The following is a 14,080-nucleotide window of genomic DNA, read 5'->3' on the forward strand; positions in this document are numbered from 1 at the left end:
GTCTAGCCAATAGGATTTACTGTAAGATTTACAATGCTGAAATGGTGAAACCTGCAAAATAAGTAACAAATAAATAAATCTGAATTAACTGACTTCAATGAAGTTCTTTAATAAAAACAACAGCTATGTCTCCCCTCTTTTTCTCTTAAATTTCATAACCTACTTACAACATTTATCCTCTATCTAAGATCTTAGACAGGATCTATACCAGCGGCAGTTTCACATGAGGAAGTACCTTTTGTTAAAAAAAACAATTGGAGGGAATAATCTCCTCCCACGCTGCACACAGGATTTGGCAGCAGCCTGTCATGAGCAAAGCTCTGGCTAGTTCCAGTTAGCTGCACGCATCATTCTGTTACCACGGAAATGCTGATCTCTTTGATGTACAATGTGGAAATAAGTCCGAGTCACAACAATGGAGGATTATGTCGAATTTCCGCTTTCAAAAATTGAGAAACGTTTACCGAATGCGTATCAGAGGGATTATCATGCTCTTTCTGTCACGACGCTGCACTCTGCTTGTAGGGCAAACCACACATGACTTTTGGTTAAGTATAAGATATGATAGAATGTAGTTGAATGTTTTCTCCCTCTCTCAAAAACAAAGGCCACTACAGCTAAAAAAAAATCCTTAAAAAAAAGATAGCAGCTGCGAATCCTCACACTACCACCCCCATGTTTGATTGTCGATACCATGGCCAGTTGTAACATGACACACACTTTCCAAAGTGTGTATCTCATCAATCTACAGAGTATTTTCTGTTTCCTGCGTCCGGCGCTTTGACCTGTGCGTACACCGTCTCCAGCTGTCCGCTTTCCTGCACTGAGTCAGAAGGAGCTTCGGGTGTCCTCTTAAAGAAGTTTATATCCACATATTGGAGTTCTTCTTCTGGTTTATTGGCTCCTTTTTCAGCATGAACCTCTTCACCAGTTTGACTCTGTGGGGGAAAAAAGTATTGTTCATTTTGATTCTGTCACAAACCTTCAAATGAAAACTCAGTGGAGTGTTGAATTTTTCCCAACCTGAGTCTTTTGTGGAGTTGAACGTTTGGACTTAAAGCACCTGCAAGACGTTACAGAGCGGTCAGAATATTTCTGCTGTGCTTCAGTGAACAACACAAAGACAGAGATTTAGAGTCCAGGCTGGTCTCAAATGGGCTTTAAAAGATGGACTTCTTAGAAACGTGACTTCTTTGGTTAATTATTCTTTTGTACTATTCTTTACAAAAGAATAGTCTTCTCCCTGCAGTCTTTCTCTTTCTGCTACTAGAGAAAGAATAACTATTTCGACAAAAAAACACTACAAACCAAGATCCTGATTTTTTAATTTTTTTTATTACCTTTCCTGCTCCTCTCATGCCTTCTGCCTCTCCCTCAGCCTGCCTGCCTGGCCTCCACTCACAGCTGCACCCTGTTTCCAATCAGTCCCTCTTCTTTTCCAGTAATCAGTTTCCCTGATATTTAAGCTCCTCATTTTCTGTCACCAATTGCTGGATGCTGACATGTTCCTGTGCTGTTTTATGTTAAATCTATTTATGTTGAGGGTTTTTTTCTCTTTGAAAACTTCAAACTTATTGGCTCTCTGTGCTTGGGTCCTTCAACAAACCATGACAATTACATATTATAAAACGACTCAAGAACTATGTTCAGTTGCAATACCTAAAAAAATCTGATCAAGCATCAACCTAATCAAATCTTTGCAGAGCTGTATTGCTCCGAACGTTGTCTCAGCTGAAAAATGTGATGTACATATTTGTATTATTTTACCTAGCAGATCACCTCAACCATCACATGCATCTAAGAAAAACATTCATTTTATGGTACTCACCAAACACAGATCAGAAGGGAGATGAGCACAGGGAAAACGATCAAAGCAAGAAGTGGACTTAAAAACTTTAAATTCCCTGTCCCCAGAAGAAAAAACAATTGTTACTTGAAAAGCATGTGTTGAATAACTAACCATTGTAGTTAAAAATATAGCTAGTTTATATACTATATAACTTAATGAAATGAAATTAACATGAAAGATTCAATCATATGGACTCAGCAAAAAAAAAAAAAAAAAAAGCAAAAGCACATGACGTATAGTTTTGAATACCATTTATCAAACCATCTTTAATCAAAAGGAGGATCACAGATGAATTGGTTTGACCAAGGTCATTTGAAGCCACGCAGTGAAACTCTCCTTCCTCAGAGGCATTGAAGCTGTAAACCTGTCCTACAGATACGTTAGTGGCTCCATCTTTGCTGTTCCTGAACCAGGTGAAGCTGGGTGGAGGTTTGGCTCTGCTGGAGCAGCTCAGCTCCACCCAGCTACCTGCTGACACCAAACCTGATGGACTGATGGATGCTGAGGTGTTTCTAGGAGCATCTGAGGAAAATGAGACAAATATGAACTTTATTGGTCAGAAACAGCTGAACCATGACCTGCTGACAGGATCACTTACATGAAACACTGAGAGTCACTTTTGTCTCTGCTGTCTTGTTTCCTCCAATCACAGGATATTTGGCAGAACAGCTGATGTTGTATCCATCATGTGTGTCTGACAGAGTGATGGTCTCCTGGATTTTAGTTGTAAAGGTTCCATCTGTGTTTTTCTCTGTTTGTCTGAGAGAGTCTTGTTGGAGATTCCAGGTGAGTTCAGGAGGTGATTGTGGACACGGAGTGAAAGCTGAGCAGGTTACAGTGACAGACTGATGCTCCTTCAGGTCACCAGCAGAGATATTGACGCTGGGACTCCAAGGATAATCTATAAATTCACATTGATGTAGATTTTCAACAACAAACACATTAAAATAGTTCATTATTTCAAACAATATATACATATTCAAGCAATTAATTTAAAGCTTTGCATTTGAATTTGTGAAAATGTCATTGAATTTGGTCTGAAATTACTGGAAGCAGAAGTAACTTGGAAGTAAGATATACAAGATATGACAAACAAAACATTTTGAATCATTTTTCCTTTTATCAATATAAAAAACAAGCACTAAGAACCCCTTCTTATGCTAATCAAATTGGTGTAATTTTTTCTAATTGATCTCCCTTTAATTTGTACACAGATGACTTTGTCATTTATACACAGGACACAGATGGAATTCAAATTTTCCATTCAAAGCCTTTTACAACATAACCTTTACAACTAAAATGCCTTGAAGGCAAAGCAGTACCTTGTTCAGTGTCGACTAAGAACTTCATGAGATATTCAAAATAACACTCTTACCTCTGACGTTTACCGAAAGAGGATCAGCACACGCTGTTGCCTTGAGGTTACCGTTGTAAAGTCTTAAGAAGTACAAGCCCTGAACATTTGTGTTTACATCAGAAAACAGGGTGGTGCAGTTGTATTGATTCAAGTCTCCAGTAATTTCTAGTGGGTATTTGTTAACTCCGTCTGCGGTCTCGTAGATATTCTTGTCACTTTTAATCCACACTCCACGAGCATTTCCTTGTATATTAAATTCACGTTGTGCTTTAAAGCTACATGGGACATGCAGACAAGATCCATTGAGTGCCTCATTCTGGTTTGGTGTGGCAATCGAGAAACTTGGGTTTACATTACCACAAACTGCCAAGACACCTGCAAAAACAAACTAATGGTGAACATAACATGGAGAATAATCTTCCCGGAGAGAAACTTTACTAACCACTAATCAAAGTAAATGAAAAAAAAACCAAACAAACAGCTCACCTGGAAGAAAGATGACACTCAGTAACATGCTGGCTGTCACTATATTCTCAGACAAAGCTGCAATCAGTCTCATCATTCTTCAGACTGGAAACATGAATCAAAAGTCTTGATTTTATAACACTTAATGTATTGTTATACTTTGAGAGAACTTTCATAAAGTACTAAACAAATGCATTTTTTTAACATTTAAATGTCCTTCAGAGTGAAAAGTGACAAAAGGTTAAACTTAGAAAGACTTTCTTACCGAATAAATCTTCACTCAGTCAGCGTTTTGTTTAAAAGCTTCTGACGTGTGGAGGCAAGCTGCAGCAGTAAGCCTTCATTCTTGTGTAAAAGAGGATGTCAGCTTGTATTGTCCATTTGTCCTGCCAAACAATGTTTGCTACTGTCTGAGAAGAGCGACTGAACATTCACCTGGGAAGCCTCTGTCACGGAACTGAATTATATTTTATCAACAAGTTTGACACTTTCGCCCCACGCAACTATATGGTTCCTTTCATTTACTTCTCAGTAACTAGTTACGAATTAAAATAAAGAAGAAACAAAAGCAAAAGCAAAAACAGAAATGTAAATGAGATGTTGGAGTGGCTTCCTCTGGTTATATCAAATACTCTACTGTATTCTACTTTTATATCTAAACATAGACACTCCGCTGGATCACAGAAGAAACAAAGAGCTGGTGATTCTGGATCACGATCTGATCAGATTTTAATTGCGTTTGATCCCGAGAATCTCCTGATCCAAGACTTTGTGGACTTGATAGACTCTATTAACTTTGTTTTAAGGCTGTCAGTGGTGCCGTCTGTTCTTAGACGTCAGCTAAGAACAACTTAGATGTCAGCCGGACTGGAAGACGCCAACGCAGTTTCTCGTTAGAAATGACAAACCACGTTTTCAATCTTCTTGGTTTGACTAAATTCACCTGCTGAGACCAGCTGCAATGAGCAGTGCTTTGAAAACAAAGTCTGAAGGGGGGGGAAGCTGTTGCTGTACATGTGGTGAAGACATTTATTTGAAGCCTCAGTAGAGGAAGTCAACAATTCAATTCAGAAACACCTTATCTTAACAAAAGCACAATTAAATGTTACACAAACTCGCAATACACAAGTAACTTGATAAGAAATAAGAAACCTCTGACTGAAGACTGTTACTGGACGACACAGACGGAGATGATATTTCACAGTAACATGTTCTGGATGACATAACCAGTTGTTGGCTCTTCTATTTGCTGTTTATTTTTGCATTGATTTTTATGCAGTGAAAGCAACACTCAAAACGTGGCAGATATTTAAATTTCCTTACTTTGAACAAAAAAAATGATTCAAATATTTGCCTGCATGGCTGAATCTTTGAAAGAAAGCATTGCAAGTAATGGAGGTACGTGATAGGGTAGGGAAGAAGAAATTCTCCACTGCAGAGTGAAGTTTACATCTTTATTTTCATGATGCCTGTGCCTCCATCACTCTGCTTCGTTTGTGTCCTGTAGACAGGAAACAACAAAGAAACAAACAGCGTTGTTGCTACGCAGTTTTTTATACTGCAGTTAATACCTACATATCACACCGGGAGCAACCCAGACACGCAGGTGCAAGAAGCATGAATAATTTCAGGATTAACTTTATTTATCAGGTCAATTTTCTCACCTCCGTTGGTTTCTTGGAGAATCTAAGCCAGCTAAAATAAAAAATAAAAGGATGTTAGTGTTACTAAATATAAAACAGGTGCACAGCAAAAAAAAAAATCTCATAGAAAATTGTCTCTCACCACTCAAAGATGATGACGGCACCACAGAGCATCACCAATCCCACAATCGTCATTGTGGAGTAGATGGAAACTTTAGACTCTTGATCAAAGAATAATGTTCAACAGAGCAAAGTTGAAATGTTATCAGGACTTTGCATGGTTTAAGAGCCTGAACTACAACTATCCGTGACATACATTTTCAACGTATTTATATATTTTTAAGAATAAACATCTTGGGCAGTGAGAAATGACAAAAATATTTGTTGACAAGAAGATCAGGCCCCATATTCTCAAAGATCATCAGAGCTCCTATCAGCGCATAAGATTCCTGCCAAGGAGTCGCAGCCTAAGTGTAATTCGGTAATCTGCTGAGAGCGAGTCTGAGCAAGGAGAAATCCCTGTCTTGACCCTGTTGCTAGGTGCGACACTATCTCTTGTGATTGGTTCTTCGACTTTTTCCTTAATGGCGGTTGGCATATGATTTAGTAAGGAGGACGGCTGAGTGCAGCCCTGTCTCTCAGAGTGGAGTCAACAGGCAGGAAGCTGCAACTATACAGAAAAGGAAAACACAAAGAAAAAGAAAAAAGAAAAAACATGCAAGGCCACTGACCGTAACACCAACAAACTGCATTGTTTTAAGAATCATAATATGGTCTGGTAGCTTTCACACGTAGCTCCTTCTGAACAAAATCAATAAGGTCTCGTTTTGAATTTGATTGATTGATACACAAAACAAAATCAAGAAGAGTGCGTAATGACGATGAGACAATGCAAAATTAAATTAATTATTCTTCTTTGCTGTATCAAAATGAAGTGCCTGCTGTTGGCAGTGCTGTGCCCATTTTATAAAGAATATCTCTCGTCTCTGTCGATATTCCTGCCATTTTCCCTGCTCACAAAACTGGATTCATCGGACAGAATTTCATCCTGGCCAATCAGCAAACAGAAGAAGTTGTGGTGATGACATCAGCTTTCTAGAAATGTAGTCAGCTTGTAGTTTTAGCAATGAATTACTTTTATCTTACTGAAGTAAAATTATAAGATGAACTTTACAGTTTCAGAAAGTCTAAGACACTTCATTGCTGGCAGCTGCTTTTAGTCTTTCAGAATACAAACCCAGATCAAATTATCAGTTTTTGTTTACGTTTGATTTTTAATTCAATTTAGTTATGAAGACATTTCATAACTAAGACTATTTGCAGCCATAAAGTCATATATTTGTATCATGATGCAAGAAGGAAGGCTCGGCTGGGTTGAAACTCCAGCCAGCTAACATGAAGAATTGGCTGCATGAACTCTGTTGAAATTATTGTACAATGTCACACGTCTTTAACCTTAAATTTCTGAATACCAGTTAGTAATTACCTTCAATATTAAGAAGAATCACTGATGATGTCTGACTCCCCAGATTATTTGAAGCCACACAGTAATATTCTCCTTTCTCAGTAACGCTGAGGTTGTAAACTGGCCCCACAGATACGTCAACTTCTCCATGTTTGCTCTTCCAGAACCAGGTGAAGCTGGGTGGAGGTTTGGCTCTGCTGAAGCAGCTCAGCTCCACCCAGCTACCTGCTGACACCAAAGCTGATGGACTGATGGATGCTGAGGTGTTTCTAGGAGCATCTGAGGAAAATGAGACAAATATGAACTTTATTGATCAGAAACAGCTGAACCATGACCTGCTGACAGGATCACTTACATGAAACACTGAGAGTCACTTTTGTCTCTGCTGTCTTGATTCCTCCAATCACAGGATATCTGGAAGAACATCTGATGTTGTATCCATCATGTGTGTCTGACAGAGTGATGGTCTCCTGGATTTTAGTTGTAAAGGTTCCATCTGTGTTTTTCTCTGTTTGTCTGAGAGAGTCTTGTTGGAGATTCCAGGTGAGTTTAGGAGGTGAGTGTGGACAGGGAGTGAAAGCTGAGCAGGTTACAGTGACAGACTGATGCTCCTTCAGATCAGAGGGAAGATTAATGCTGGGACTTCCAGAGGTTTCTGGGATTTCACATCAGACACAGGAGAAAGTAAAACATACTGTATGTTTTGTGTTTATAGTAACTACAGTGGTTTGAACAGAACTGTTTGTTAAATTTCCAACAAATTCTTTGAATTACTTTATGTTTTATTTAGCAGTAACAGGTATAATAATCTAAAAATAAAAATCATTTAAAAAAAACTAATAAAGAAGGACTAAAAATAGCCATTAAATTACCTTTAATCCTTAAATAGATATCTGATGATCTCTGATTTCCCAGACCATTTGTAGCCACACAATAATACTCTCCTCCCTTGGTAACAACAAAGCTGTAAATTGGCCCCACAGATACATTAGTGGTTCCATGTTCACACTTCCTGAACCAGGTGAAGTTGGGTGGAGGTTTGGCTCTGCTGAAGCAGCTCAGCTCCACCCTGCTACCTGCTGACACCAAACCTGATGGACTGATAGATGCTGAGGTGTTTCTAGGAGCATCTGAGGAAAATGAGACAAATATGAACTTTATTGATCAGAAACAGCTGAACCATGACCTGCTGACAGGATCACTTACATGAAACACTGAGGGTCACTTTTGTCTCTGCTGTTTTGTTTCCTCCAATCACAGGATATCTGGCAGAACATCTGATGTTGTATCCATCATGTGTGTCTGACAGAGTGATGTTCTCCTGGATTTTAGTTATAAAGATTTCATCTGTGTTTTTCTCTGTTTGTCTGAGAGAGTCTTGTTGGAGATTCCAGGTGAGTTCAGGAGGTGAGTGTGGACAGGGAGTGAAAGCTGAGCAGGTTACAGTGACAGACTGATGCTCCTTCAGGTCAGAGGGAACATCAATGCTGGGACTCCAAGGAGAATCTGTAATTCCACATTTATGTACATTTTTAACAACAGAAAACTGTGAAATAATTAATAATTAATATCAAACATTGTGCATAGACTTTGTGCAATGTAGCATTTGAATCAGTGTTAATTACACTGCACTAATTTTGGCCTGAAAATATCAGGTGCACAAAAATAACTTTAGAACAAAAAATGCATTAAACCTTCCCATTTTAAAGTATCATACCTTTTTCGTGTCTGCTCTGCAACCTGACCCAGAACCTAACATATATTATAAAGTAGCCCTACATGTCCTATCATATATGCTAATGTCACTCTACTTTGTCGTGACCTGATACTGCTGTAAATCTTAAAACATATTAACAAGCAAATCGCAGAGAGTGCTGGCCTATGATCCGTTACACATAGACTGGCTCCCTGGTACAAAATATCTAGAATTGAAAGCTAGCTAAACTAGTGATGACGTTCTCCAACAAGCCCATATTCACAAACAATCCTAAGACTAAAACTAAGACGAAAATTAAGCCTTCACACTTCATTCACACTGCATGCTTTAATGCTCAATTCCGATGTTTTGCCTGGCCGTTGACATTTCCAAAGATATGCAACTTGTACGTGGTCTCCTAATGTGAACTGCAAAAAATCTGAAAGCATCCTGCATGTGTATCTAAGCATACAATAGTGTCAGATATAGCGAGCATGCTCAGTGTTCATGGAAGTAAACATGTATGTGGGAGAGTGTGTTGTGATCGTTGTCCAACCAGAGTCAGCGCAACTTAATATGCATTGTCGTCCGCCACGGTTGCTCTTCTTCCTGCTTGGCATATCAGGATGCAGAATAATGATGTTTGTCGAGTATCAATAATGTTCAGGGCGGATGAATGTCACATAAGGGCAAGTCGTTTTTGGGTCTTTTCAGGTTGCAGTGTGAAAGTAGTCTAAAAATCTATTAATTAAAGTCTGTGTTATGAATTCTTTTATGCCAGGCTTTTATGTTTATGCTTCATATTTACATGTTATCCATACATTTTTTAAAAAGCACTTTGGATTGTCTTGTGTATGAATTGCGTAAATTATACTGCCTTGCCCAACATGCCTGTCAAAGTAAAGGTTACAAAAGTGTTGGGGGTTTTTTTTCTGGCACAATCATGACCAGGAACCTTGAATAAGAGAACTATGCAAAGCAGTACCTAATTTCAGGGTTGACTAAATACTTTATGACAGATAAGACACTCACCTCTCACAGTTACCCAGAGTGGATGAGCACAAGCTGTTACCGTGCTTTGTTTGTTGTCAAGCCTTAAGAAGTACTTCCCCGCAAGATTTGTATTTACGTCAGAAAGCAGGGTGGAGCAGTTGAATTTGTCCAAGTCTCCGGTAATTTCTATTGGATATTTGTTAATTCCATGTGCGGTTGTGTAAATATCCTTGCCATGTTTAATCCACACTCCTTCACGTGCTCCTGTGGAATTAAATCCATTGTGTTCTATAAAGCGACATGGGACTTGAAAACAAGATCCACTCAATGCCTCGATTGGGGTTGGTAAAGTAAGTGAGACACCTGGTCTCTCACAAACAGCCAAAATACCTGTAAAGGTAAAATAATGGTGAACATAATATGCAGCATAATCTTCCTGCAAACCAAATGAAAGAAAGAGAACAAACAGCTCACTTGGAAGAAAGACGAGACTCAGTAACATTTTGAGTGTCGACATATTTCCAGACAGCGCTGCCGTGATACTCTAGATATCCTTCATCACCCTGCAGACGGAATGAAAACATGATGAAAACAAGTCACTTAGAAACGTTCTTAAAAGAATAATTAGGTTTCTTTAAAACAATCTTTATGTAACACTTAAAAAAATGCACTGTTGCATTTTGAGAGAACCTCCATAAAGTCCACTAAGCAAAAACATGATTTTATCTCCAAAAAGTTCAACACAGTAAACATTTTCTTACCAATTAAATCTAAATGCAAAGTAAAATTTTGTTTTAAATCAGGTGTTTATGAAGTCAGTCAGCAGATGAACAACCGTCTTCTGTCCAAAGGATTCTTGCGTGTGTACGCTGTCAGGAAGCGGTGTGGTGAAGGGTGGTGAGGCAGATGCAGCGGACCCAGGTATGATGAATATGAAGATTTAATGAGAAAACTTAATCCAAACAACGAGCAGCAGGCACATGGAAACACTGACGACACAGAAGCTAACATTGACGACAACAAGGCTAGACATTGACGAGGACCCGACGAGGAACAAGGAACACAGGTGGAGTTAAATACACGGGAGGGTAATCACAGAGACGAGACACACCTGGGAGCAATCAAGGGGAGGACAGGACAACGAAGAGACTTAACGACACAGAAAACTCTAAATAAACAAGGAAAAACACAGATCATGACAGTACCCCCCCCTCAAGGGCGGCTACCAGACGCCCAAGGAAAAAAAAACCAAAAAACCCAACAAGGGTGGGTGGAGGGGTGCCGGACGGCGGGCCAGAGTCCAAACTAACAAAAAACAACCCACCATCGTGGGCGGAAAAACAAGAAGGGCCAAGAGTCCATAAACAACAAAAAAAAACTACCCACAGGGTGGGCGGAGGCAAAGGAGGCGGGAACCACTGAGGTGGTCCGGCGGTCGTCCGCGGCGGCGGGAACCACGGAGGTGGTCCGGCGGTCGTCCGCGGCGGCGGGAACCACGGAGGCGGTCCGGCGGTCGTCCGCGGCGGCGGGAACCACGGAGGCGGTCCGGCGGTCGCCCGCGGCGCTGGAGGCGGGAACCACAGAGGCGGTCCGGCGGTCGCCCGCGGCGCTGGAGGCGGGAACCACAGAGGCGGTCTAGCGGCCGTCGCCCGCGGCGCCGGAGGTGGCAACGGGGAGTCCCGGGGGCCGCCCACAGACGGCGACGACGAGCCCCCCGAGGCAGGGTCTCTGGTGGAGCACAGGGGGTCTCAGTGGGAACACAGAAGGTCGGGGTCTCGGAGGGAACGCAGAAGGTCGGGGTCTCAGGAGGATCGTAGGGGGTCTGGGTCTCTGAAGGAACGCAGAGGGTCTGGGTCTCTGAAGGAACGCAGAGGGTCTGGGTCTCTGAAGGAACGCAGAGGGTCTGGGTCTCTGAAGGAACGCAGACGGTCTGGGTCTCTGAAGGAACGCAGACTGTCTGGGTCTCTGAAGGAACGCAGAGGGTCGGGGTCTCGGAGGGAGCGCAGGAGGTCGGGGTCTCGGAGGGAGCGCAGGAGGTCGGGGTCTCGGGTGGAACGCTGGAGGTCGGGGTCTCGGAAGGAACGCTGGGGGTCTCGGAAGGAACGCTGGGGGTCTCGGAAGTCGGGGTCTCGGAAGAAACGCTGGGAGTCTCGGTAGGAACACTGGGAGTCTCGGTCTCGGGTGCGCCGGATGGAACGCCGGCTGATTCGGCCTCGGGTGCGCCGGCTGGAACGCCGGCTGATTCGGCCTCGGGTGCGCCGGCTGGAACGCCGGCTGATTCGGCCTCGGGTGCGCCGGCTGGAACGCCGGCTGATTCGGCCTCGGGTGCGCCGGCTGGAACGCCGGCTGATTCGGCCTCGGGTGCGCCGGCTGGAACGCCGGCTGATTCGGCCTCGGGTGCGCCGGCTGGAACGCCGGCTGATTCGGCCTCGGGTGCGCCGGCTGGAACGCCGGCTGATACGGCCTCGGGTGCGCCGGCTGGAACGCCGGCTGATTCGGCCTCGGGTGCGCCGGCTGGAACGCCGGCTGATTCGGCCTCGGGTGCGCCGGCTGGAGTTGCTGGTCCCGGGTCTGGGCTGGCGGAGAGACTGTGCAGACTGGGAGGCAGAGGGTTACCTTTCAGCACGGCCGCTGCTGTCTGGAATTGCCACTCTGCCTCTTGTTGTAATTCCGCCAGTCCCAGATGCGGAAGCCGCGGGATCCACTGATCCAGCAGGAGGACCAGGCGTGTGGACGTATTCAGCCGCCGTCGGGCTGAATACGGACTTGCCAACACTGCCAAATAGTCCTCGATCGCTCTCCATAATCCTTCTGGGTCCATAACGAAAAGTAGCGTGCCTCACCGTTCAGTGTGGTCGGGTCCTACTGTCAGGAAGCGGTGTGGTGAAGGGTGGTGAGGCAGATGCAGCGGACCCAGGTATGATGAATATGAAGATTTAATGAGAAAACTTAATCCAAACAACGAGCAGCAGGCACATGGAAACACTGACGACACAGAAGCTAACATTGACGACAACAAGGCTAGACATTGACGAGGACCCGACGAGGAACAAGGAACACAGGTGGAGTTAAATACACGGGAGGGTAATCACAGAGACGAGACACACCTGGGAACAATCAAGGGGAGGACAGGACAACGAAGAGACTTAACGACACAGAAAACTCTAAATAAACAAGGAAAAACACAGATCATGACATACGCTGCATTTAACATTCTTTATTGTGTCAAGAGATCATCTTGTCTGGGTGGACATGACCAAACAGATTTTGCAACTGTCTGATAAAAAACCCCCAACTGAATACATACATGTGAAATATGCAGAACAGCTTTGAAAGTCTTGTCACGCAACTGAATTATATTTGTAAAATATGTTTTGTGTTTAGCAGCGCACTGGTAAGTGATTAGCGCATTGTACATCCCAGGAGCCTTTTGTCAAAAAACAAGCAAAGTTTCAAACATACTTCAAATCAAGGTCGGCGTGACGTCCTCTGGATACGTCGGCAACCGTTGTTGTACACAGAACATCTCACAGAACAGCAGCGATCCTCCATCATTCAGCGTTTATATTTGACATTCTCAGTTAGGATAACCAGACACACAGATTCAGAATGTCTTCAATTGGATCACAGAATAAAGAAATAGCTCAAGCACATAAAAACTGCCGAAATTTTATTTTTATTTAACAACCCTATTTGCTTGTTTTAGAGTGAACTTGTGGAATATGTTTAAAAATTAGTAACTTGGAAAAAAAAGAGAGGCATCAAGACACAATGGTTAGCAGTATGCAACTTTGATTAAAAATGTCTAAAAATATATGTATATGCTTTTTTACATAATTGCCTGAAACATTTGGGTTTCTTGTTTTGACATGATGGGAAAGTCAAAAGAAATCAGCTCAAGACATCAGGAAGAGAGTTGAGCAGCTGCACAAGTCTGGTTCATCCTTGGGAAGATTTTACAGATCCTAGAAGGTGCCGCATTCATCTGTTCAAGCAATTTTATGCTACTATTGTAAGAATTGACATGATAGGAAAATCCAACCACCATGCAACTCAGGAGATCAGTTCTTTTGGCTTTTGAACATTAAAGGCAGAAAAAAAATGTAATTTTCACCAGAATATCAGTGGAGTTTTTGTGTTCTTGTGGTATCAGAAATATAAATTATCTAATAGATTAAAAGTCAATTTCTTTAAAAAAAAAACCAAAACAAAACAAAACAAAAACATAAGAGTTATGGCAGACATGATGTGAAGTCTATCAAAGTTTGTCACCCAGAAGAAAGCCACCAAAAAGCCAAAATGCAACTGCTCTATTACAATAAAATGATAAAACTGTGATGAAACCAAGTACAACAGGGAAAGAGAATCATCATGATCTGACATAATGTCAAAACAAAAACTATATTTCTGTGATCGCACAACAGCAGTTATTGGTGCTTCATTTCAATGTAAGTATCCGCCAAACTGTCAGCCCTCTGCACTGAGCAGTTTCTTGCCCTGAACTTTTGGACCCGGGAGTAAACTGCCTCCTCCAGTCCTCTGTCCTTCTTAGATTCATGGAAAACTTCTGGTTGTCTCTGGAAACCGTTCATGTCCTCATAAGTTTGGTCTT

General features: G+C 42.2%; 2 protein-coding genes across 2 annotated transcripts; both read right to left on the minus strand.

The window, feature by feature from the left end:
- Window positions 1-433: 433 nt before the first annotated feature.
- Window positions 434-4,808, minus strand: LOC114136538 (B-cell receptor CD22-like). Its single transcript, XM_028004582.1, has 8 exons — window positions 3,937-4,808; window positions 3,693-3,776; window positions 3,225-3,581; window positions 2,448-2,750; window positions 2,114-2,371; window positions 1,829-1,904; window positions 1,024-1,063; window positions 434-938 (listed from the first exon to the last, which is right to left on the minus strand). The coding sequence occupies exons 2-8, from the start codon at window positions 3,766-3,768 to the stop codon at window positions 741-743; spliced, it is 1,308 nt and encodes a 435-aa protein (XP_027860383.1). The 5' UTR covers window positions 3,769-3,776; window positions 3,937-4,808; the 3' UTR covers window positions 434-740.
- A 7-nt stretch (window positions 4,809-4,815) lies between these two features.
- LOC114137200 (vascular cell adhesion protein 1-like) lies at window positions 4,816-12,289 on the minus strand. Its single transcript, XM_028005821.1, has 7 exons — window positions 12,085-12,289; window positions 7,652-7,909; window positions 7,135-7,434; window positions 6,801-7,058; window positions 5,457-5,535; window positions 5,336-5,366; window positions 4,816-5,172 (listed from the first exon to the last, which is right to left on the minus strand). The coding sequence occupies exons 1-7, from the start codon at window positions 12,287-12,289 to the stop codon at window positions 5,152-5,154; spliced, it is 1,152 nt and encodes a 383-aa protein (XP_027861622.1). The 3' UTR covers window positions 4,816-5,151.
- Window positions 12,290-14,080: the final 1,791 nt, after the last annotated feature.

This window comes from Xiphophorus couchianus, chromosome 21 (assembly GCF_001444195.1).
Source record: "Xiphophorus couchianus chromosome 21, X_couchianus-1.0, whole genome shotgun sequence".
Taxonomy (NCBI): Eukaryota; Metazoa; Chordata; class Actinopteri; order Cyprinodontiformes; family Poeciliidae; genus Xiphophorus; species Xiphophorus couchianus.

Coding starts and splice junctions, on each gene's coding strand:
- LOC114136538 (XM_028004582.1), bottom strand. CDS start 3,768: ATGATGAGACTGATTGCAGCTTTGTCTGAGAATATAGTGACAGCCAGC. Junction 1,905..2,113: donor GATCCTCCTTTTGATTAAAG/ATGGTTTGATAA, acceptor TTCTGGGGACAG/GGAATTTAAAGTTTTTAAGT. Junction 1,064..1,828: donor TCCCTTCTGATCTGTGTTTG/GTGAGTACCATA, acceptor AACGTCTTGCAG/GTGCTTTAAGTCCAAACGTT.
- LOC114137200 (XM_028005821.1), bottom strand. CDS start 12,289: ATGGACCCAGAAGGATTATGGAGAGCGATCGAGGACTATTTGGCAGTG. Junction 7,435..7,651: donor TATCTATTTAAGGATTAAAG/GTAATTTAATGG, acceptor GTGAAATCCCAG/AAACCTCTGGAAGTCCCAGC. Junction 5,536..6,800: donor GATTCTTCTTAATATTGAAG/GTAATTACTAAC, acceptor TCTTTGATCAAG/AGTCTAAAGTTTCCATCTAC.